Source organism: Rana temporaria, chromosome 8, assembly GCF_905171775.1.
Source record: "Rana temporaria chromosome 8, aRanTem1.1, whole genome shotgun sequence".
NCBI classification, from domain to species: domain Eukaryota; kingdom Metazoa; phylum Chordata; class Amphibia; order Anura; family Ranidae; genus Rana; species Rana temporaria.
The window spans coordinates 165041385-165063627 of record NC_053496.1 but is presented as its reverse complement, the minus strand read 5'-3'; the positions used below and the strand labels follow the sequence as shown (position 1 = coordinate 165063627).

The following is a 22243-nucleotide window of genomic DNA, read 5'->3' as shown; positions in this document are numbered from 1 at the left end:
TGGGGACACAAGTTCTGTTTACAATAAAGGATTTCCTAATTTTAGAGGGATTTCCTTTCACTTCCTGTTTTGGCTATGAAACAGGAAGTGAAGTGAAATCTCCCCAATAGTACAATAGAGGGCAAAAAAAAAATGCTTCCAATGTGCCATTTATTTTATAGTTTGCATCATTTTGTAGTTCAGTTTAGAGATTAGGAATGTAATCACAGGATTGGGCACATATGCTGCGACTTTATGGTGTTCTTGGGTGCTCGTCAGTCCTCCAATGTCAGCGTTCGATCCGATATGACGCAGTAGGGGATCCAGAAATAGAATATTAAAGGGGACAGGGGCAGCCCTGTCAATCTTGAGATGTTTTGATTAGACCTGAAGGCTCAGAGAGTTACCAATTACCAACATTTCTTTCCTTTTTTTTATTATTTTAATGTTATGTAACATTAGAAGGCAGATGCTTAGATATAAATAGCATAAAAATCAAATAACATCATAAAGTGTGTTAAAGTGGTTGTAAGACTCAGACATGAAATATAAACAAAGCATATCACTCTATAGTGTGTACTTGTCTCAATCCAGAGCACTAAGCGTCATTTCTGTCTGCTGCCTCCTTCCTCTGCTATCAGCATGAGTCACTTCCGACAAGTTTTCCTGACACTTAGGCCGGGTACTCACGAACAAACATGTACGGTGACAGCGGTCCGTCGGACCGTTTTCATCGGACATGTCTGCCAGAGGGCTTCTGTACGATGGTTGTACACACCATCGTACAGAAGCCTGCGCGTAAACAATACGCGGGGCGTGTCCGCGTCGTCGCCGCGACGATGACGCGGCGATGACGCGGAGACGTGGGCGGGCCTGCCATTTAAAGGCTTCCACGCATGCGTCGAAGTCATTCGACGCATGCGAGGGACGGCGGGCGCCTGGACATGTACGGTAGGTCTGTACTGACGACCGTACATGTCCGAGCGGGCAGGATTCCAGCGGACGGTTTTAAAACACGTCCAGGAATATTTGTCCGCTGGGAAAAGGCCCGGCGGGCAAATGTTTGCTGGAATTCGGCCCGCTCGCGCCCACACACGACCAAACATGTATGCTGAAACTGGCCCACGGACCAGTTTCAGCATACATGTTTGGTCGTGTGTACGGGGCCTAAGAGATAAAAGGTGACAGGGGAGGGATCTCCAGCACACAGCCTCAGATTGACAGCCTAAGCTCTGTTTCTGTGTGCTGTGTTAAAGGGGTTGTAAACCCTTTTTTTAAATAACAAACATATCATACTTACTTCTACTGTGCAGTTCGTTTTGCATAGAGTAGCCCAGATCATCGTCTTCTGGGGTCCCCCAACGGCGCTCGCAGCTCCTCCCCGCATTTGTAAACCCCCTAGGAAAAGCGCTCTTCTGGTGCACAGAGTGGCCCCAATCCTCGTACTCTGGGGTCCCCCAACGGGTTTGTGGCTCCTACCCGCATCGGTAAACCCCCTAGGAGAAGCGCTCTCCCGGGGGGTTATCGTGCGGTTACCATGCAGGCGTGTTTCCAAGTTCAGCATTTACAGACATAGACACAGAATGCCGGACTCGTCCCCGCCCCCCGTCATTGGATTTGATTGACAGCAGGGGGAGCCAATGGCTGCGCTGCTATGAATCTATCCAATCAAGAGCCGAGAACCCTGGCCAGAGAGGTAGAGCGCGTCTCCGGCGGGGGAACAAATGGGCTCAGGTGAGTAAAACGGGGGGCTGCTCAGTAACAGAAGTTTTTTCACCTTAATGCATAGGATACATTAACCACTTAAGGGCCGCCGCCTGCACATATGCGTCGGCAGAATGGCACGGCTGGGCACAAGCACGTACAGGTACATCCTCTTTAAGTGCCCAGCCGTACGTTGCGCACGCCCGCGCCCCGGTCCAAAGCTCCGTGACCACGGGACCCGATCGCCGCTGGAGTCCCGCGATCGGTCCCCGGAGCTGAAGAACGGGGAGAGCTGTGTGTAAACACAGCTTCCCCGTTCTTCACTGTGGCGCCGTCATTGATCGTGTGTTCCCTGATATAGGGAAACACAATCAATGACGTCACACCTACAGCCACACCCCCCTACAGTTAGAAACACAAATGAGGTCACACATAACCCCTTCAGCGCCCCCTTGTGGTTAACTCCCAAACTGCAATTGTCATTTGCACAGTAAACAATGCATTTTTTGCTGTGAAAATGACAATGGTCCCAAAAATGTGTCAAAATTGTCCGAAGTGTCCGCCATAATGTCGCAGTCACGAAAAAAATCTGATCGCCGCCATTAGTAGTAAATTTTGTTTTTTATAAAAATGCAATAAAACTATCCCCTATTTTGTAAACGCTATAAATTTTGCGCAAACCAATCGATAAACGCTTATTGCGATTTTTTTTAACCAAAAATAGGTAGAAGATTACGTATCGGCCTAAACTGAGGAATTTTTTTTTTATATATTTTTGGGGGATAGTTATTATAGCAAAAAGTAAAAAATATTGCATTTTTTTCAAAATTGTCGCTCTATTTTTGTTTATAGCGCACAAACTAAAAACAGCAGAGGTGATCAAATACCCCCAAAAGAAAGCTCTATTTGTGGGGAAAAAAGGACACCAATTTTGTTTGGGGGCCACGTCGCACGACCGCGCAATTGTCAGTTAAAGCGACGAAGTGCGAATCGCAAAAAGTGCTCTGGTCTTTGACCAGCAATATGGTCTGGTGGTTAAAAGGTCTATATAAGCTGGTGTGGCACTCACTTCACTAAGCTCCCCGGTGGGTTCAGCAGTTGCTCGTGAGCACCCTCTAGGCCTGTAAACCACCAACTGCGTTATAGCGCATCTCCATAAGATTCAGCCCTCCTTCAGCACAAATGTCACTGGTAATTGGCTTGGTGGACTCTTTCATGCAGAGCAAGAAGGAACTCTGACGGAAACAGCTTTCCACACTGAGGACACGGACGTGGCTTCTGATTTTGGTGGATCCTTTGATGTTTGGCTAGGGCAGAGCCCTGAGTGAAGCATTTTCCGCATTCAGCACAAGCATAAGGTCTCTCTCCCGTGTGAACTCTTTGGTGTTCTGCAAAGGCTGACTTCTGGGCGAAGCACTTGGTGCAGTGAGAGCAGGCGTATGGCTTCTCCCCCGTGTGAATCCGCACGTGTTCATCGAGAGCGGCCTTCTGTGTGAAAGCCTTTCCACAAACGGAGCATGCGTAAGGCTTCACCCCCGAATGCATCCTCAAGTGCCTGGCAAGGTTGGTCTTCTTGGCGAAGCACTTGCCACATTCGGGACAAGGATATGGTTTTTCTCCTGTGTGGATTCGTTCGTGCTCAGCAAGATCAGACTTCTGCGCGAAGCACTTGCCGCACTGGGAACACTCGTACGGCTTTTCCCCCGTGTGGACTTTTTCATGTCGGATAAGGACAGACTTAACCCTAAAGGACTTCCCACATACAGAACATGAATATGGCTTGACTTCGGCTTCCAAGCTTTGGTCTTGAAGTGACTTTTGCGAAAAGGCTTCCTCACCTTCAAGCCAGGAATGCGAAAGTTCACCGGCAGGCGTCCTTTGACGTGAAAAGGGTTCTCCGGCCTGGCTGACACCAACATATGGCAACGTTTTATACAAGGAACTCGAAAACGTAAGGGGACCTGAAGACAGAACTCCACAATGAAGTCCAGGAGGACTTGTAGTGATCTCACCTTCTTCTGTTTTATGGTTTTGGAAGATCATTGGACTTTTCATTCCGCTGTACCTTCCATCTGGAGGGAATCAAAGATAACAGGGTAAGAAATATGGTTCAAACATATTATATTCTATTCACACTTGTACGACAAACTTGTACAACTTTGGATGGGTGCGACCATGGGCGTCCGCTGAATTTTTTTCAGAGGGGGGCGCTTCGGCAGCGGTGATACACAGTCGCATTTAACCCTTTCTTAAACCGATAACGCAGTCATCTAGCAGTGTGAAATAGCTCTTGAGATGATTCAGCTTCACTCCATGCCCATATAAATATAGCCTAGAAAATGTACAGACCCCCCTTCAGCACAGACCCCTCCATTCAACACAGATGGACCCCCCTTCAGCACAGATCCCCCATTCTGCACAGACCCCTACATTCAGCACAGATGGACCCCCCCTTCAGCATAGACCCCCCCCCCCATTCCGCACAGACCCCTCCATTCAGCACAGACCCCCCTTCAGCACAGATGGACCCCCCTCCCCCATCCCATTCAGTACCTCAGATCAGCCATCAGCGCGGCACAGGCACAACCGGTTCCCTCCCCCTGTGTACACATAAACACCGGAGGGGGAGGCAGCTTCACTCTGCTCGCTGTGCCTGTGTGACATCCGGGCCAAGACCGCTCAGACAACCCGCGGCCACTAGACTCTTCAACACCTTCTCGATTTTCCAGGGGTGGTCAATTGCCCCCCCCTTGCCATATGGAGCGGATGCCCATGGGTGCGACTTTGGCCTTGACCAATGATAATGGACTGTTGCCAAACTGTCGCATGTATAACATTTAAGTGCGACTTTAATGTCTAAGGCCCCTTTCAGACGTCCGCTCCGCTCGTCCGTCCATTACAAGTCCGTTTACGGACTTGTAATGGTTCCCTATGGGATCGTGTCCGTTAGCGGATGGAGCATCCGCTAACGTCCGCGACCATCCGCGTCCGTCGGGATCCGCTTTTGCGAAAGGAAGAAAACCTATTTTTCTTCCGTCCGGCGGAACGGATCGGATGCAGACGGACAGACGGTCTGTCTGCATCCGATTCCCCATAGGGGAGAGCGGAGGAGAGACAGGGCGGTCTCTGCACCTATCCGCCGACAGCTCAGCGGGGATTACGGATGCTCCCCGCTGAGCTTTGGCGGACACAAAAACGGTCCGCTCTGTGTGAAAGGACCCTTAGGGTTTACATTGCAGTCTATGGCACTCAAGTTGGACCAAAGAAGAAGTGGTTTTAAAGACTCAAGGTTGCATTCTATTCATGAAGGTAAAAAAAATGCAGCAGCCCCCACCCCCCAAATACATACCTTGAGCCCCATTTCAATCTAGTGAAATGAATGAGAGCCTTGGCTCCCTGGGGACTCTGCCTCATTGGCTGATACAGCAGTGGGAGCCACAGCCAGTGAGCCAATGAGGAGAGAGAGAAGGGGCAAGGGTGGGGTTGAGCCGTGGCTCTGTGTGTGAATTGCACGCAGAGCCACGGTTTAGAAACAAACCTGCTCGGGTGTCCTCGTGGGAAGCTGCTTTCTGGGTGGGCGCGGTCTGTACACAATGACACGGGGGTGGGCGGGGTCTGTACACAATGACACGGGGGTGGGCGGGGTCTGTACACACTGACATTTCTCTATATTCAGTGCTTCCTACTCACCAGTGGTGATGTAAGCAGCAACTTCCTCTTCCTTCGGCTGATCATCACACCTCCCATAGGCCTCTTCATCATTTAGATCTTCTACCTTAACAACAATCATGTCGTCTTCCTGGATAGAATAGAGAACACTGTGAGGGGTACGATTCTAAAACTCTCAGATCTATAGGCTGGACTAAAGAGAAGAATTTCAGTTTTAAAGACCAGAAATGTTCTCTACAAATCATCCGATTTAGCTTCAGTCTGTATATGTCTGGTGCATCAAACTGTAGTAGCAAAATGCAGCATAAAACCTGGTTAAAACAGTGGGCCAACAGGCAAAGAAATGTGATCTTTCTGGGTGGGATCGCCGATCATGTGACCACTGCCATTGGCAGTCACAGTGGTCACATGATCAGAAGCCAGTCCGGCCGGCCACTTATTGTCAGTGGGGACTGAGAGCTGTCTCTGACAGCTCAGTCTCTGTGCTAGGATCGTGCAGTGAGCACGCTCTCAGCAGAGAAACACTGGTGGCCCAGTGACACACATGTGCAATTTGTAGGTGATAAAGCCAACCCTTTTGGTGCCACCTCCCGTACATATGTGTTCAGCGGGCAAGAACAAGTTAAAGCAATTACAATTGTGATTAAATTAGGAAATAAAGAGTGTCAACTCCTCGGGGGCGGGGCCTAATGTAAATTATTCTTTGTAAATGCTACAAAACATGTCAGTGATACTAACAAAAAAACAGAGCTTATTTTAACCACATGTCGATTGCTTACAGTAAATATACTGTACATGTACACGACTGGACTTCAGCTGGATTTTGGGTGCGCATGCACGCATTCCCTGATCAAACACAGCACAAGTTTAGCAGCAGATTTCAGCTGAGACCTACTGATCGGTTGTGTCCAATCACACACACAGAGTTCTACAAACACACAGAACTCTGTGTACAGTGAACAGCAATCTGGCTGTTTCTTCTCCCTGAAAAGCAGGGAGAAAAAGCAGCCAGATCACAAAGTAAAATCAGAACACATTACACATTGTTAGGCACACAGTTAACCCCTTGACCGCCCCTAGATGTTAACCCCTTCCCAGCCAGTGTCATTAGTACACTGTCAGTGTATAGTATTATCTCTGATCAGTGTCACTAGCGACATCAATGTCAGTTAGTGACCCTCTCAACCAGTGTCTGTCAGTGTCAAATTTCCCACCACCCTATCACAGTCTCACTATAAGTCGCTGATCACCGCTGTAACAGAATGGCCCGTGGGACCCAGAGGCTCTTGAAGAGTGTGGGGTACTCCTGTTTCAGCTTCACCAATGACTCTGGTGTCTAGGGTCATCCTATGTCCACTAGGGGCATAGGATGACTGAGAAATGATATCTCGGATTACATGAGATGGGACAGTAATGATAATTCACAATGTATTGCAGGATATCTTGAAATATTACAGGTGGTTGATTCTGAAACCAACAGGTCAATAGAAGAGTGACTCATTCAATGTGGAACATAGACTGTTAAGGGGGTAATTAAGTCTGCTACTGTCATGTAAACTAGCCTTAGTCTGGCTTCTAAAGACCTTTTCATTGTGTGATGCTAATTAACCCTGTTTTGGGTGAATTTCTATTGATGATATTATTGTATTGTATAGCAGGTGAGAAAAGCTGGAGTCTTGATGTCTGACTTGTCAGCTGTAGCTAATTAGCTCATGTGGATTATATCGGTGCCAGAAAGTCTGACTAAAAATGTGTGTTGGGCTCCTTGTGTCATGTTGTGGGTGGAGTTCAGTCATTGTTCACTCTTGGTTTCTACTGTATAAAAGCCTGAGTTTACCATTAAAGTATCTATTCGTTTGAACCAGAGACAGAGCTGTGTGTCTCGTTTCTAGGGGAATTCTTATGGGTCCTGTTCTGCCGGATTGTGGAGTGTCGATAAGCTGTCGTGGGTTGGTGGAATGGAATATCGTAAACGGCGTTAACCCCTGACCGTTACGACCGCCATTACAATATAGCATCTATAGCTGCATAAATTCCAGTATACATACTAGGGTTGTCCCGATACCGATACCAGTATCGGTATCGGGACCGATACTGAGCATTTGCGGGAGTACTTGTACTCCCGCAAATGCCCCCGGTGCCAGATCTGATACTACGCCCCCCCGTCGCCGCCGCCGCCGCATACCGCAACGCCCCCGCCGCCTATTTAATCAGCATGCGGGGAACATTACAGCTTTCATTTTAATAGCTGTCTGTTCCCCGCCGCGTATAGACACTCCCCCTTGCTCGGGATTGGACAGGTGATCTGTCTATCAAAGTGCAGATTACCCGTCCAATCCCGAGCAAGAGGGAGTGTCTATACACGGCGCGGCGGGGAACAGACAGCTTTTCAAATGAAAGCTAATTAACTAAACGGCGGAATCTAGGTATGGGGAGACATGGCTGCATATGTGGGGGGACATGGCTGCATATGTGGGGGGGGCATGGCTGCATATGTGGGGGGACATGGCTGCATATGTGGGGTGACATGGCTGCATATGTGGGGTGACATGGCTGCATATGTGGGGGGACATGGCTGCATATGTGGGGTGACATGGCTGCATATGTGGGGTGACATGGCTGCATATGTGGGGGGACATGGCTGCATATGTGGGGGGACATGGCTGCATATGTGGGGTGACATGGCTGCATATGTGGGGTGACATGGCTGCATATGTGGGGGGACATGGCTGCATTCGTGGGGGACATGGCTGCATATGTGGGGGGACATGGCTGCATATGTGGGGGGGACATGGCTGCATATGTGGGGTGACATGGCTGCATATGTGGGGTGACATGGCTGCATATGTGGGGGGACATGGCTGCATATGTGGGGGGACATGGCTGCATATGTGGGGGGACATGGCTGCATATGTGGGGGGACATGGCTGCATTTGTGGGGGGACATGGCTGCATTCGTGGGGGACATGGCTGCATTTGGGGACACATTTAAAAAACAAGTATCGGTATTCGGTATCGGCGAGTACTTGAAAAAAAGTATCTGTACTTGTACTCGGTCCTAAAAAAGTGGTATCGGGACAACCCTAATACATACCATTATTTGTAGAAGCTATAATTTTCACCCAAACCAATTAATATTCACTTATTGGGGTTTTTATTTTTTACCAAAGACATGTAACAGAATACACGTTGGCCTAAATTTATGAAGAAATTTGATTTTTCTTTTTTGTTATTGGATATGTTTAACCACTTGCCGACCGTGCACCGCCGTTCTACGTCGGCAAGTTGGCTCTGCTGGGCGAGAGCACGTAGTATAACGTCCTCTCTCTCAGCCGCCAGTAGGGGCGCGCGCGCGCCCCTGACTCCAGTGCGTGTGCCCGGCGAGCGCGATCGCGGCCGGGGACACACGATCGCTCGTTACAGAGCGGGGACCGGGAGCTGTGTGTGTAAACACACAGCTCCCGGTCCTGTCAGCGGGAGAAACGCTGATCTTCTGTTCATACAATGTATGAACCGAGGATCAGTGTTTCCCCTAGTGAGGCCACCACCCCCCCCCCCCCACAGTAAGAACACACCCAGGGACATACTTAACCCCTTCCCCGCCCCCTAGTGTTAACCCCTTCACTGCCAGTGGCATTTTTATAGTAATCCAATGCATTTTTATAGCACTGATCGCTATAAAAATGCCAATGGTCCCAAAAATGTGTCAAAAGTGTCCGAAGTGTCCGCCATAACGTCGCAGTACCGAAAAAAAAACGCTGATCGCCGCCATTACTAGTAAAAAAAATATATTAATAAAAATGACATAAAAATACCCCCTATTTTATAAACGCTATAACTTTTGCGCAAACCAATCAATAAACGCTTATTGCGATTTTTTTTTACGAAAAATAGGTAGAAGAATACGTATCGGCCTAAACTGAGGGAAAAAAAGACGCTTTTTACGAACGGCGCATGCGCCGTCCGTGGACGTATCCCAGTGCGAATGCGCAAAATCATGTCGCAAATAGTCAATGCTTTCGACGTGAACGTAACTTACGCAAAGCCCTATTCGCAAACAACGGAAAATTTGACGCTGTCCCGACGTCCATACTTAACATTGCGTACGCCTCATAGAGCCAGGGGTAACGTTACGCCGAAAAAAGCCTTACGTAAACGACGTAAAAAAATGCGCCGGGCGGACGTATGTTTGAGAATTGGCGTATCTAGCTAATTTGCATATTCTACCCGGAAATCAACAGAAGTGCCACCTAGCGGCCAGCGTAAATATGCACCTAAGATCCGACGGCGTACTAAGACGTACGTCAGTCGGATCTAGCCCACATTCAGGCGTATCTTGTTTTGTGGATACAAAACAAAGATGCATCGTAGAACTTATGCGGCGTATCAATAGATACGCCGCCGTAAGTTCTTTGTGGATCTGGCCCTTCATGTTCCAGTTCAGCAGCCAAAACGAGTACTGCCTAGTTCTTGGTTGCAAGCGGCTGTAATATCTAATAGCTAGATTTAGACTGGAGGAAGCTGTATATGATGGAAGCACTCAAGCGGAGTGTGGGAAGCGATTCCGTGACATACCATACACAGCATATCTACAAATCATACAGTCAGGGGTGGACTGATCATTGGGGCTCTCAGGCACTGCCTGAGGGCCCCATGCCACTAGGGGGCCCCATCAGAGTTGCCAGGCTCAAAAAAATCAGGGACAGTATGTAAAAATCTGTGTTTTTTTTTACATCTGTCCCTGATATGTCTGAAACCGACATGCTTTTGATGTGAAACTGCCCTGCCTCCTGGCATGGTGGCCATCTGTAAGCCCGGGGGCCCCATAGTCTTCTATTGCCCGGGGGCCCCATGAGTTGTCAGTCCGCCCCTGCATACAGTATAGCTTTATCCAGCACACTGGTAGACAGCTTGAAAAAAGTTATGAGATATACAGCTCCTCAAGAAGCTTACCATCCACCCCTTTAGCTAGGAGTGTAAACCTAATTTTGAAATATGAATCTATAGACACGCACTGACAGAACCTTCCTAAGAAATTAGAATGGTTTACTACTTGGTCACACCATTTCCGCATGACCACCCCATGTGGACTTACGTCATCATCCTGAAGGATCTCCTGATGTTCCTGTGTGGAGTCCCGGGAATACAGAGGACGGGGACATCTCTCTGGGGGATTTCCATTACTCGATCCATCTGTAGGAAAATCCTCCTCCTTACACTGCACATCAGTCTGTGAATACTTCTCTTCCATTTCTGTGATCTCAACTTTAACATGAATCGGATGTTCATCCTATGCAATACAACAGCTTTACTGATCAGGGTTCACCAGGCCTCTAGATGGGTCATTTAGAATATCTGAATAGCGCTTACCTGATGGTCCTCTGGAGTCTCCTGATGTTCCTGTGTGGAGTCCCGGGAATACAGAGGACAGGGACATCTCTCTGGGGGATTTCTCTTACTGGATCCATCTGTAGGAAACACACACTGACTGATTACATTGTTTCTATGTCTTTATATCAGAGGATGCGTTTGTCAAGGATGCAAACTCACAGCAGCTAGCTAACCTAAGCAAGAACCTTGAAGGGAGAGGTGGCAATAGGGATGGGGGAAGGGACGGGGAAGGGTCAACGCCACCTGTTGTTGTGTACACTGCCCCCGGGTGTTCTCCATCTTACACAACAACAGCTATCTTTTTACTAGTTTATATTACAAATCACAGGTATGAGTGAAAAGATTAGACATTTTATGTTCCCTCTCTTCCTGTTTTGGTTGATTACCATTAACCATTAATCTATTTACTGTTTACTTATTATAGATGACCCCAATTACTGCTCCTGATGAGTGGATATTACTCCACGAAACGCGTCGAGCCTCACTACTAATTGATGTTATATCACAGCAATCATGAAGTTACCATGGGTCATATTGAAAAAATTTGAGTCATTTATCAATGTTATTTTACTGTACTAGTTTAATATGTTCAACATTTGGGTATATTATTGACATCTATGAGAATCATGTGTTACTATGCATTTTATGCAACCAGTTTTTACCATGTCTGATATGATTTACCAATCATTGTATACCATACCTGGTATTATTTTATGGATGTACTATGAATGTCATTCTATGTACCATACTCAATGATGTTACTATTAAATGTCTTATTTAACTTATTGATTGACTCATCTTGCCCTAGTGTTCTGTTTCACTGGAAAGTCCCATTGCCCCTTCCCCCGTCCCTATTGCCACCTCTCCCTTCAACCATTTAGGGATGGAGACCTGTGCACTGTACAGTCATGGTCTCATATAAAGTCCCAACCATCTTTCTCTTCATACTAAGCAAGGACCTTGTTTGGTGTGGGAGAGAATGAAGCTTACGTTACACATGTGTAACAGAATGACCCATGACACCCAGAGACTTTTGGAGGATGGGGGGTACTCCTGTGCCAGCGTCACTAATGACTCTTGTGTCTAGGGTCACCCTGTGACCCTTTTGGGCATAGGGTGACTGGGAAATATTAATTATAAAGTACATGAGATGTGACTGGTAACTGATAATTCATATTGCAGGATATCTTGAGATATTCAAGTGATTTCATGCTGACCCGCAACCGGTCAATAATGACTAATTCCTCTGTTTAACCTAGGCTGTTGATATGCTAAGTCTGCTACTGTAGTGATGAAAGCTGTGATTGCATTCCATTGTCAATTGTGAGATGCTAATGCCACTGTTTTGTGTGAAGATGCTATTGAGGATAGATGTGTGTTGTGAGTTAGCAGTCTAAAGGTCAGACCTCTGACTTAAAGGGGAGTTCCACCCACAATTTCAATTTTTAAATATAAATACCCCTGTAATACACAAGCTTAATGTAGTCTAGTAAACTTAGTCTGTAAACTAAGGTCCGCTTTGTTAGGTTGTTAGAGCATTTAGTTAGTTTATAATATAGAAATAGACCGTGGCCATCTTAAGTGTGGGCATCATGAAGCCAGACTGTATGACTTCCTGCATTTCAGGCTTGCAGATCTCGCACATGCTCAGTGCTGCACAAGCGATGTAAAAGGTTTCAGTCAGGTTTCCATAGCAACGGGAGTGTCAGAGGAAGTTGCCGCCCCTTCTCTATGCAAATAGGCTATTTGCAAGGACTACTGGGATACATGATGCCTATCCCAGAAACCCTTGCGAATAGCCTTGTGACTTAATAGCCTAGGCTAATAAGGAGGAGGAAGTAATGAAGGATTACAAAATAAAGGTATTTACAAGCAACAAAATAAATAAAAATTGTCCATTCTGAACACTATGAGATTAGGGCATGCAGCACAGACAAACATAAAAAAATGGGTGGAACTTCACTTTAAAGAATGTGTATTATGCAGGTGAGGGGAACTTGTCGGAGACGTAACGTCTGGGGGATAATTAACTCCTCTCAAAGTCATTTTGTAAAAGTATGTGATTGAAGTGCCGTGTGGGTGGAGTTGATTCATTGTTCACTTGGTTTCTAAAACTGTATATAAGAAAGCTAAGTTACCATTAAAAGTGTTCATACATTTTGACTCAGAGAACAGAGCTTGTCTCGTCTTATTCTGGGAAATGGGATGTCTGATGTCTGCTAGATTGTGGAGTGTCAGATGAGCTGTCGTGACTGATGGAAGGGAAATCGTAAACGGTGGTGACCGTTAGGGCCCTTTCACACTGGGGCGTTTTTCGGGCGTTTTTTAGGCGCTTTGGTGTTTAAAAAAAAGCCTGTAAAGCGCCTGAAAGAAGCCTCATCTGCAATCCCAATGTGAAAGCCCAAGTGCTTTCAGAGGCCTTTCACACTGCCAGCGCCCGAAAAACGCTGGTAAAGCGCTGCTAAGACCCCTTTCACACTGAGGCGCTTTTCAGGCGCTTTGGCGTTAAAAAAAGCTTCCTCAATGGGAAGGGGGCTTTAGGAGCGGTGTATTAACCGCTCCTAAAGCGCTGCAAAGAAGCTGCATGCAGGAATTTTTTTGACGCCCTGCCAGCTCAGCGCCTCAGTGTGAAAGCACTCAGGCTTTCACATTGGGATTGCAGATGCAGCTTCTTTCAGGCGCTTTTTTTTAACGCTAAGACCACTTTCACACTGGGGTGTTTTTCAGGCGCTTTAGTGTGAAAGCACTCGAGCTTTCACATTGGGATTGCAGATGCAGCTTCTTTCAGGCGTTTTACAGGCGCTTTTTTTAACGCTAAAGCGCTTGAAAAATGCCCCAGTGTGAAAGGGCCCTTACAACATGTAATATACTTTCACATCCCTCACCACCTGTGGCCACCACTAGATTGCAGACAGATTAGCAAGAAACCTAGACCGAGCACATATGCAATGCAACCATCTCTCTAGGGATAGGAGTCATAGCTTAGTACACAGAAGACACTTATTACATTTATAATTTCATATCCCAAAGGTGGGGAGTGCATAAAACATGTAAAAGAAAAAGAATTACAAAAAATACAAGACACAAAAGCAAACAAAGTTTGGCTATTGGCCATGAAAGTCAGTTTTCCCATTCTAACACATGAATATGCTTTGATCTAAACCATTCCATTGTAGCTCTGGCTGTATGTTTAGAGTTTTGGTCCTGCTGGAAGGTGAACCTCCGCCCCAGTCTCAATTTTTTTTCAGACTCTAACAGGTTTTCTTCTACAATTGCCCTGTATTTGGCTTTATCCATCTTCCCATCAACTCTGACCAGATTTCCCTGTCTCTGCTGAAGAAAAGCATCCCCACACCACAATGATGCCACCACCATGTTTCACAGTGGGGATGGTGTGTTCAGGGTGATGTACAGTGTTAGTTTTCCGCCACACACAGCGATATGCCTTTAGGCCAAAAAGTTCCATTCTGGTCTCATCTGCCCAGAGCACCTTCTTCCACATGTTTGCTGTGTCCTCCATATGGCTTCTCGCAAACTGCAAAGAGGATGTCTTATGGCTTTCTTTCAAAAATGTCTTTCTTCTTGCTACTCTTCCATAAAGGCCAGATTTGTGGAGTGCACGACTAATGCCACGTACACACGATCGGTTCATCCGATGAAAATGGACCAATGGATTTTTTCATCAGATATCCGATGAAGCTGACTTTCATCAGCCTTGCCTACACACCATCAGTTAAAAATCCATTCGTGTCAGAACGCGGTGATGTAAAACACTACGACGTGCTGAGAAAAATGAAGTTCAATGCTTCCGAGCATGCGTCGACTTGATTCTAAGCATGCGTGGATTTTTAAGCGATGGACTTGCCCACAGACGATCGTTTTTTTAACCATCAGATAATTTTAAAACAGGTTCTAAGTTTTTTCACCGATGGGAAAAAAAACGATGGGACCCACACACGATCGGTTCGTCCGATGAAAACGGTCCATCGGACCGTTTTCATCAGACGAACCGATCGTGTGTACGCGGCATAATAGTTGACCTGTGGACAGATTCTCCCCCCTGAGCTGTAGATCTCTGCAGCTCCTCCAGAGTTACCATGGGCCTCTTGGCTGCTACTCTGATGAATGCTCTCTTTGCTTGGCCTGTCAGTTTAGGTGGACGGCCATGTCTTGGTAGGTTTGCAGTTGTGCCATACTCTTTCCATTTTCAGATGATGGATTGAACAGTGTTCCGTGAGATGTTCAAAGCTTGGAATATTTTTTTTATACGCTAACCCCATTAAACTTCTCCACAACTTTATCCCTGACCTGCCTGGTGTGTTTTTCTTGGCCCCCATAATGCTGTTTGTTCACCAAGGTTCTCTAACAAACCTCTGAGGGCTTCACAGAACACCTGTACTAATAATGAGATTAAATTACACACACAACTCTATTTACTAATTAGGTGACTTCTGAAGGCAATTGGTTCCACTAGATTTTTGTTAGGGGCATCAGAGTAAAAGGGGGCTGAATATAAATGCACCCCACACTTTTCATATATTTATTTGTAAAAAAAAAAATTAAAATCCATTTATCATTTTCCTTCCACTTCACAATTATGTGGCACTTTGTAAAAATCTCAATAAAATACATTTAAGTTTTTGGTTGTAACATGACAAAATGTGAAACATTTCAAGGGGTATGAATACTTTTTCAAGGCACTGTACTATTGATTACAGAATTAATAGAGTATCGAGTCTTTAATACCACTGAATTAAACTATTTCTACAACCTTGCTACTGTTGCATTTATGTTACCGTATTTTCCGGCGTATAAGGCCCCGTACACACGAGGGGGACATGTCCGATGAAAATGGTCCGCGGACCGTTTTCATCGGACATGTCCGCTCGGAGATTTCTGTCTGATGGTTGTACACACCATCAAACAGAAATCCACGCGGACAGGATACGCGGTGACGTGGCCGCGCCGTCGCCGCGACGATGACACGGCGACGTGCGCGACCCTGGAAGGTCAATGCTTCCACGCATGCGTCGAATCACTTTGACGCATGCAAGGGCTTTCGGCCGAGTGGACATGTCCGGTGAGTCGTACAGACGACCGAACATGTCCGACGGACAGGCTTCCAGCGGACATGTTTCTTAGCATGCCAAGAAACATTTGTCCGCTGGAAACCTGTCCGATCCGCTGGAAAATTGTCCGGTCGGCCGTACACACGACCGAACATGTCCGCGGAAACTGGTCCGATGGACCAGTTTCAGCAGACATGTTCGGTCGTGTGTACGAGGCCTAAGACGACCGTTTGCATTTAAAATAATGCCCCAAAAGTAGCGGGTCGTCCTATACGCCGGATACCTGTGTGTCAGACGGCGGCCATCCATTATTCAAAAGCCGCGCCTCCTCCTCAGACTGTTCCGTAATAGGCGGAACACCAATTTTCCCAACAGAGCCTCTGTTTAGTGTTCCGCCTATCACGGATGTCCTCTCATCCTCGAAACGAGAGGACATCTGTGATAGGCGGAACACTGAACAGAGGCTCTGCTGGGAAAATTAGTGTTCCGCCTATTACGGAACAGCCTGTGAAGGAGACGCGGCTTTTGAATAATGGATGGCCGCCGTCTGTACGCTGCAAACAGGAGAAGGAATGGAATGGCACAGCGAGGCATGTTATAATGGCACAGCAAGGCATGTTATAATGGCACAGCAAGGCATGTTATAATGGCACAGCAAGGCATGTTATAATGGCACAGCAAGGCATGTTATAATGGCACAGCAAGGCATGTTATAATAGCACAGCGAGGCATGTAATAATGGCACAGTGAGGGGTCATCTTATACGGTGAGTATATCCCAAAACCAACATTTTAGCTGGAAAATTAGGGGGTCGTCTTATACGCCCAGTCGTCTTATACGCCGGCAAATACGGGTATATCTCAGCTACTGGTGTATCTAGGGGGATCCTCAATACTCTTCTCTCCTTTACAAGAAATGAAAGTCTCCTCTTACCCGGTGATGTGAGGGGCGGCCGCTTCTCCATCATGACATCCTTGTAGAGATCCTTGTGTCCTTCTATATACTCCCACTCCTCCATGGAGAAATAGACAGTGACATCCTGACACCTTATAGGAACCTGACAACACAATGATACCGTCACCATCCAGACACATCCCTTCTCAGTTACTGGATAATGTCCCAAAATTCCCGGCACCGCTCACCTCTCCCGTCAGCAGATCAATGATCTTCTGGGTGACCTCTAGGATCTTACTGTCTTTGTTTTTCTCAGGTATCAGAGAGGAAAGTTGAGACTCTGTTATTAGGCCTGTGTTTCTGCTCCACCCCCTTGAAATATGAGATGTTGTGTTGTCATTGATCTTCTTCAGAGGTCCATAATTCTATAACATAACAAATAAATAATAACCTACAGATGTTTCTTAATATGCTGAAGGCGCTTCTTTACTGTTAAAAGACTTTAGTAATACTACTTATAATTTACCCACAATCCTCCTCACCTCTCCTGCCAGGTCTCTGTTTTATTAATGGTTGATGAGTGATGACATGTGACCCTCCCAGAATCCTCCTCACCTCTCCGGTCAGTAGGTAGATGATCTCCAGGGTGAGATTTAATATCTTCTCCGTCATGTATCTTTGCTCCTTCTCCATCCTCATTGATGAGGCTGGAAATCGACTCTGCTCCTCGTGGGAGGGACCAACTAAGATGGGACCTCTGAGGGATGAATACACAGCAGATTAAAATGAATTCAAAACTTCAAGAGCATGTGATTGAAGTGTAAATAATGCTTTATTAGATGGACAGTAATAGTAACCTTTCACTTGTCACTCCAGTCTACACCTAGCTGAAAGATCAAATGTAACCGTTTTGCTTTATTCTTCAATGAGACTGAAAAAGCAAGAAAACCATGTGGCCAATCAAAGAAAATACCGTATGTACTCGAGTATAAGCAGAGTTTTTCAGCAAATTTTTTTGTGCTGAAAATGCCCCCCTTGGCTTATACTCGAGTCTCCTTTTTGCGCCTGATCTCCCAGGGTTTGGGGACCCGTTACTGGCCGGCGGTAGGTCCCCTGGACCCCAAACTTGGAACACATGTAGCCCCATTTCTCTACAAGTGTGCAGAGTTTTTTGTCTGGGGGACCTACGGCTGGGGAGCACCGATTTTTCAAAGCCGGGCACCCCTTCCATAGTCTCCCATGTTAAACGTCAGTCTAGGGGACAGTGAGGAATGGGCACAGTGAGGCATACTCGAGTCAATAAAATTTCCAATTTTTTTGTGAAAAAAGTAGGTGCCTTGGCTTATATTCGGGTCGGCTTATACTCGAGTATATACGGTATCTATTTTTACCTCCTTCTCTCCTATGCTCCCCCTGCTCCCCTTCTTCTGGACACAGGAATTCTCAGACCCAGAGAATCCAAAAGCAATTCAACAGGAGGGTTGGCAGCATAGCAACAAAAGTCTAGCCTTAGAAAATGTTGAGAGCCAAGAGGATTGGTTCCATGTTTCTTAGTTGGAAGCCCCAAGACTCCACCAAGTAAAGTATGCATTGCATGTCCAATAATAGACCTTTTGGGAAGTAGACTTCCTAGCCATTAAAATACCACAAGGAGTGCAACTCCCACAAGGAGAGATGACTCTATCCTTCAGAACCTGGTTTTGAACAGCCATGCCTCGGGATGGCAAAAACAGTCCTTGGGATAGAAAATCCTGATTATCTGACAGTGCCCACGGATCGCCTGCCAGCAGTCTTCCCAGATCAGTGTACCTTACTAGGTCAGGGGAGGCAAGACAAAGATTAGGGTGTATTTATCCCACAGAGCCATGTGAGCATTCAGTGTTTCTGATAAAGCAGTGGTTCCCAATCTCAGTCCTCAAGTACCCATGTTTTTGCAATTTCCCTTAGATAAAATAGCTCTCTTAAATAGAAAGCCATTGACATTGATTAAATAGTACATATGCAAGGTGTAGGAAATCCTGAAAACATGACCTGTTGGAGGTACTGAGGACTGATGTATGGAAACACTGTGCTAGAGCAGTGGTCCCCTAACTGTGGCCCTTGGGGCACTATTTCACACACTGACACCAAGAATGGGTCACTCTTCCTCCCACTGACACCAATGACGGAGCACTCTTCCTCCCACTGACACCAATGACGGAGCACTCTTCCTCCCACTGACACCAATGACGGAGCACTCTTCCTCCCACTGACACCAATGACGGAGCACTCTTCCTCCCACTGACACCAATGATGGAGCACTCTTCCTCCCACTGACACCAATGACGGAGCACTCTTCCTCCCACTGACACCAATGACGGAGCACTCTTCCTCCCACTGACACCAATGATGGAGCACTCTTCCTCCCACTGACACCAATGATGGAGCACTCTTCCTCCCACTGACACCAATGACGGAGCACTCTTCCTCCCACTGACACCAATGATGGAGCACTCTTCCTCCCACTGACACCAATGATGGAGCACTCTTCCTCCCACTGACACCAATGATGGAGCACTCTTCCTCTCACTGACACCAATGATGGGGCATTATTTTTCCTCTATTGCCTATTATGGGACATTGTTTATTCCCATTGACATCAGAGCATTTTCTATAACACTGGCCACAATCTGGCCCTTTCAAAGTCTAAAAAACAGTAACCTGGCCCATTGTTTAGAAACCCTTGTGCGAAAGGATCTCTGTACCTGGAGACAAACATGTCCAGTTTGTTGTGGAACCTGAAGGCCAAGAGAGCCCCCTCTGACCTCCCCCCCACTAGAGACCCCAGGTGTATGGAACACTCTCTGTGGTCCAGGTGCTGCTGGCTGAGGAAGCCTGCCCATCAGTTATGCATGCCTGGTATGTACACAGTGGACAAAGCTGGAAAGCAAAGTTCTGACCAGGACAGGAGCCAATCTAGGAGCCAGTCTTCTGCCATGGCGAGACTTCTGGTTCCTCCCTGATGGTTAATGGACACCACCACAATGGCATATTCTGACAGAATCCGGAGAGGATTATCCTCCAACATAATGATCAAATGCTGCAGAGACAGCCAAATCCTCCACAGCTCCAGGACGTTGAAAGGAAACCAGAAAGTCTTCTTGGTAAAGGGAGGCAATGACAGATTTGGTGAATTCCAGGTGGAATTTCTGGACTCGAAGGAAGGCATTCAGAGCTTTGAGATCCTAAAGATATTGTAAAAGAAACCCGGGTAACAAGCGCACATTGGCACACAGGCACGGGCATACCAGGATGTGCACAAGAAAGGGCATGCAATGGTGCATGCGTGAGCGCGAGCCAGCGCGCATGCGTGAATTGATGCACGTGCGCGCATTGGCGCCAGTGCACCTATTTAAACCAGGCAATGACATACACACCTTGCTGAGTGGTCTTTCAGCTTGTTTCCTATTACTAGACCTGTTCCTGTTCCTTGTGTTTGACCCCGGCTTCATCTGTACCTGTCTTGGATCTCCGCCTACCTACCTGTGACCTCGGCTTGTGTTGACTCTGCTTCTGCCTTGTGTTCCTATACCTCGCTGCCTGACTGTGTACCAGACCCAGCCTGTATCCTGACATAGTCTCTGCCTCACGTCTCGGTACCTGCTCTGCTTGGCTGTTGATGACCCTCTGGCTTCCGTTCCGGTTACAGCTCCGCCTGCTGTTCCAGCAACACGGAGTTCCTGTCTTCAGTACCTGCCCAGTGATCTCCAGCCATCAGGTCTCTGCCAAGGCCCAGTCAAAGCCATCTACTACATAGGCCCCTGTGCCACTCTGTGTCCTCCACTCCCTGTCATCTTTACCAGGGGCGTTGGACAGGAGGTGCAAGAGAAGCCCCCTCCACTGCTCAGTCTCCACCAGGTACGTGACAGATATGTCCCCACTGAATTCTGGAATGGCCAACAGGTTGAAGTAAAACTGCTGAGGCAATTCTGCCACAAGAACTAGTGAAATACCTTGATCCAAAAGATCTGAGAGGGCTCAATGGAGATCTGCTAAAGTGAACGTCAGAACCAGAAGGCTGAAGGCAATAAGCTAAGGAGGGGACAGGGAGAAGAAACACGGTTTGTGGCTTTGGGCTACTACCTCCTGCACCCAAGCATAAGAGATGTATATTGTCCAGTCATCCACAAAGTATAACAAAAGTACCCGATCTCCATAAAGTGGGGCATGCAGAGAAAGTCAGCTGAGGGTTCGGCAGACTTTGAATTCAAGACCTTGCAGATAAATTGGGATTCAAGCTTGGGGACTCTCGAAGAAGAGATCAAGGAAGAAGCTAAATTATAAAGGATGTTACTAACATTTAGAGAGGGAGGAGGCTTAGTAATCCATTCCTTAGGGCTCATTTACACTTGCTTCGACTTTAACACACATTAAAGCTCTTACAGCTTCAATATGCTTTTTTATGTGTTTTTGATGCTTTGGTGATACTTTTTTTAAAGGTTTAATGAAGCTTGGCAAATACCCGGTGTGTGGATTTTCTAATTGTTTTAAAGGGGCCCAGTAGAACCCCAGCTCAGTATTACCCTTACTCAGCGGATCCCCGACTGATAGGTACCCTCATTCTGCAGATCCTCAGCTTATTAGTACCCTCGTTCAGAAGATCAGTATTACCCCCAGATCTGCTGATACCCCACGTAGTAGTATTCCTAGATTTTCTGATCCTCCACTTAGTAGTAACCCCCAGCTCTGCTGATCCGTTGGTTCGCTGATTCTCCTCTCTCTCTGGCCCCCTGCTCACCTCCTGCTATAATATTGCTCACTGTTGACATTTGCTAGTTTCTTGTGCTCCAGTCCCTCAGCTCTGCTGATCCTCTGCTGCTCAGTCCTCTCTCTCTGATCCCCACTCACCTCCCGCTATAGTGCTCCCATGCTTCTCACTACAAGTGTCATCTGCTAGTTTCTCCTGCTCCGGTCTCCCAGCTCCCCTGATCCTCTGCCGCTCAGTCCTCTCTCTCCAGTCCTCTCTCACCTTCCGCTATAACATTCCCATGTTGTGCACCACGTGTGTCATCTGTTAGTTGCTTCGCTCCAGTTCGGACCCCGCTCAACGCTGTACAGCAGATGTGATGTCTGCACCAGACCCTCCCAGAATATATACACACGAACCGGTAGTGGCTGTTGATGATGTCTTTCTGGTTTGCTTGTTGGTTTCCCTGTGCATCCTGGGATATCTCATACCTGCAATACCTCAAAAACTGAAAAAAGCAAACTCTGAATAAAAGCTTTTCAAAAGCTTCAGGTGCTGTAAGCGTGCATGGTCAGAGACTTCTATGGAGGCTTTGAAGCATCAAGAAAGCAACATGGGGATCATTTTTGAAGCAAAACAAACACAATGTGTGAACAGGACTGTAAGGTAGGGGTGCAACGGATCAAAAAAAACTCCAGAGGAACGATCAGAACCGTATCAGAGTCATGGATCGGATCATTTTTCGGATCACCACCATATATAGTCCCCACTGTAATGTCCACGTCATCTCCCCCACTGTAATATCCACAGA

At 46.9% G+C, this 22243-nt stretch overlaps 1 protein-coding gene across 1 annotated transcript; it reads right to left on the bottom strand.

Moving 5' to 3' along the window:
* Window positions 1-2675: 2675 nt before the first annotated feature.
* Window positions 2676-16776, bottom strand: LOC120910467 (zinc finger protein OZF-like). The gene is made up of 5 exons (XM_040322224.1): window positions 16746-16776; window positions 10723-10820; window positions 10448-10642; window positions 5374-5482; window positions 2676-3755 (listed from the first exon to the last, which is right to left on the bottom strand). The coding sequence occupies exons 1-5, from the start codon at window positions 16774-16776 to the stop codon at window positions 2869-2871; spliced, it is 1320 nt and encodes a 439-aa protein (XP_040178158.1). The 3' UTR covers window positions 2676-2868.
* Between the last annotated feature and the right edge of the window lie 5467 nt (window positions 16777-22243).

Excerpts from the sequence above, each read along its gene's own strand:
- LOC120910467 (XM_040322224.1), bottom strand. The coding sequence starts at position 16,776 with ATGGAGAAGCGGCCGCCCCTCACATCACCGG. Across the intron at positions 10,643-10,722 it reads AGACTCCAGAGGACCATCAG|GATGAACATCCGATTCATGT; the intron begins GTAAGCGCTATT and ends TGTATTGCATAG. Across the intron at positions 5,483-10,447 it reads AGATCCTTCAGGATGATGAC|GAAGACGACATGATTGTTGT; the intron begins GTAAGTCCACAT and ends TATTCTATCCAG.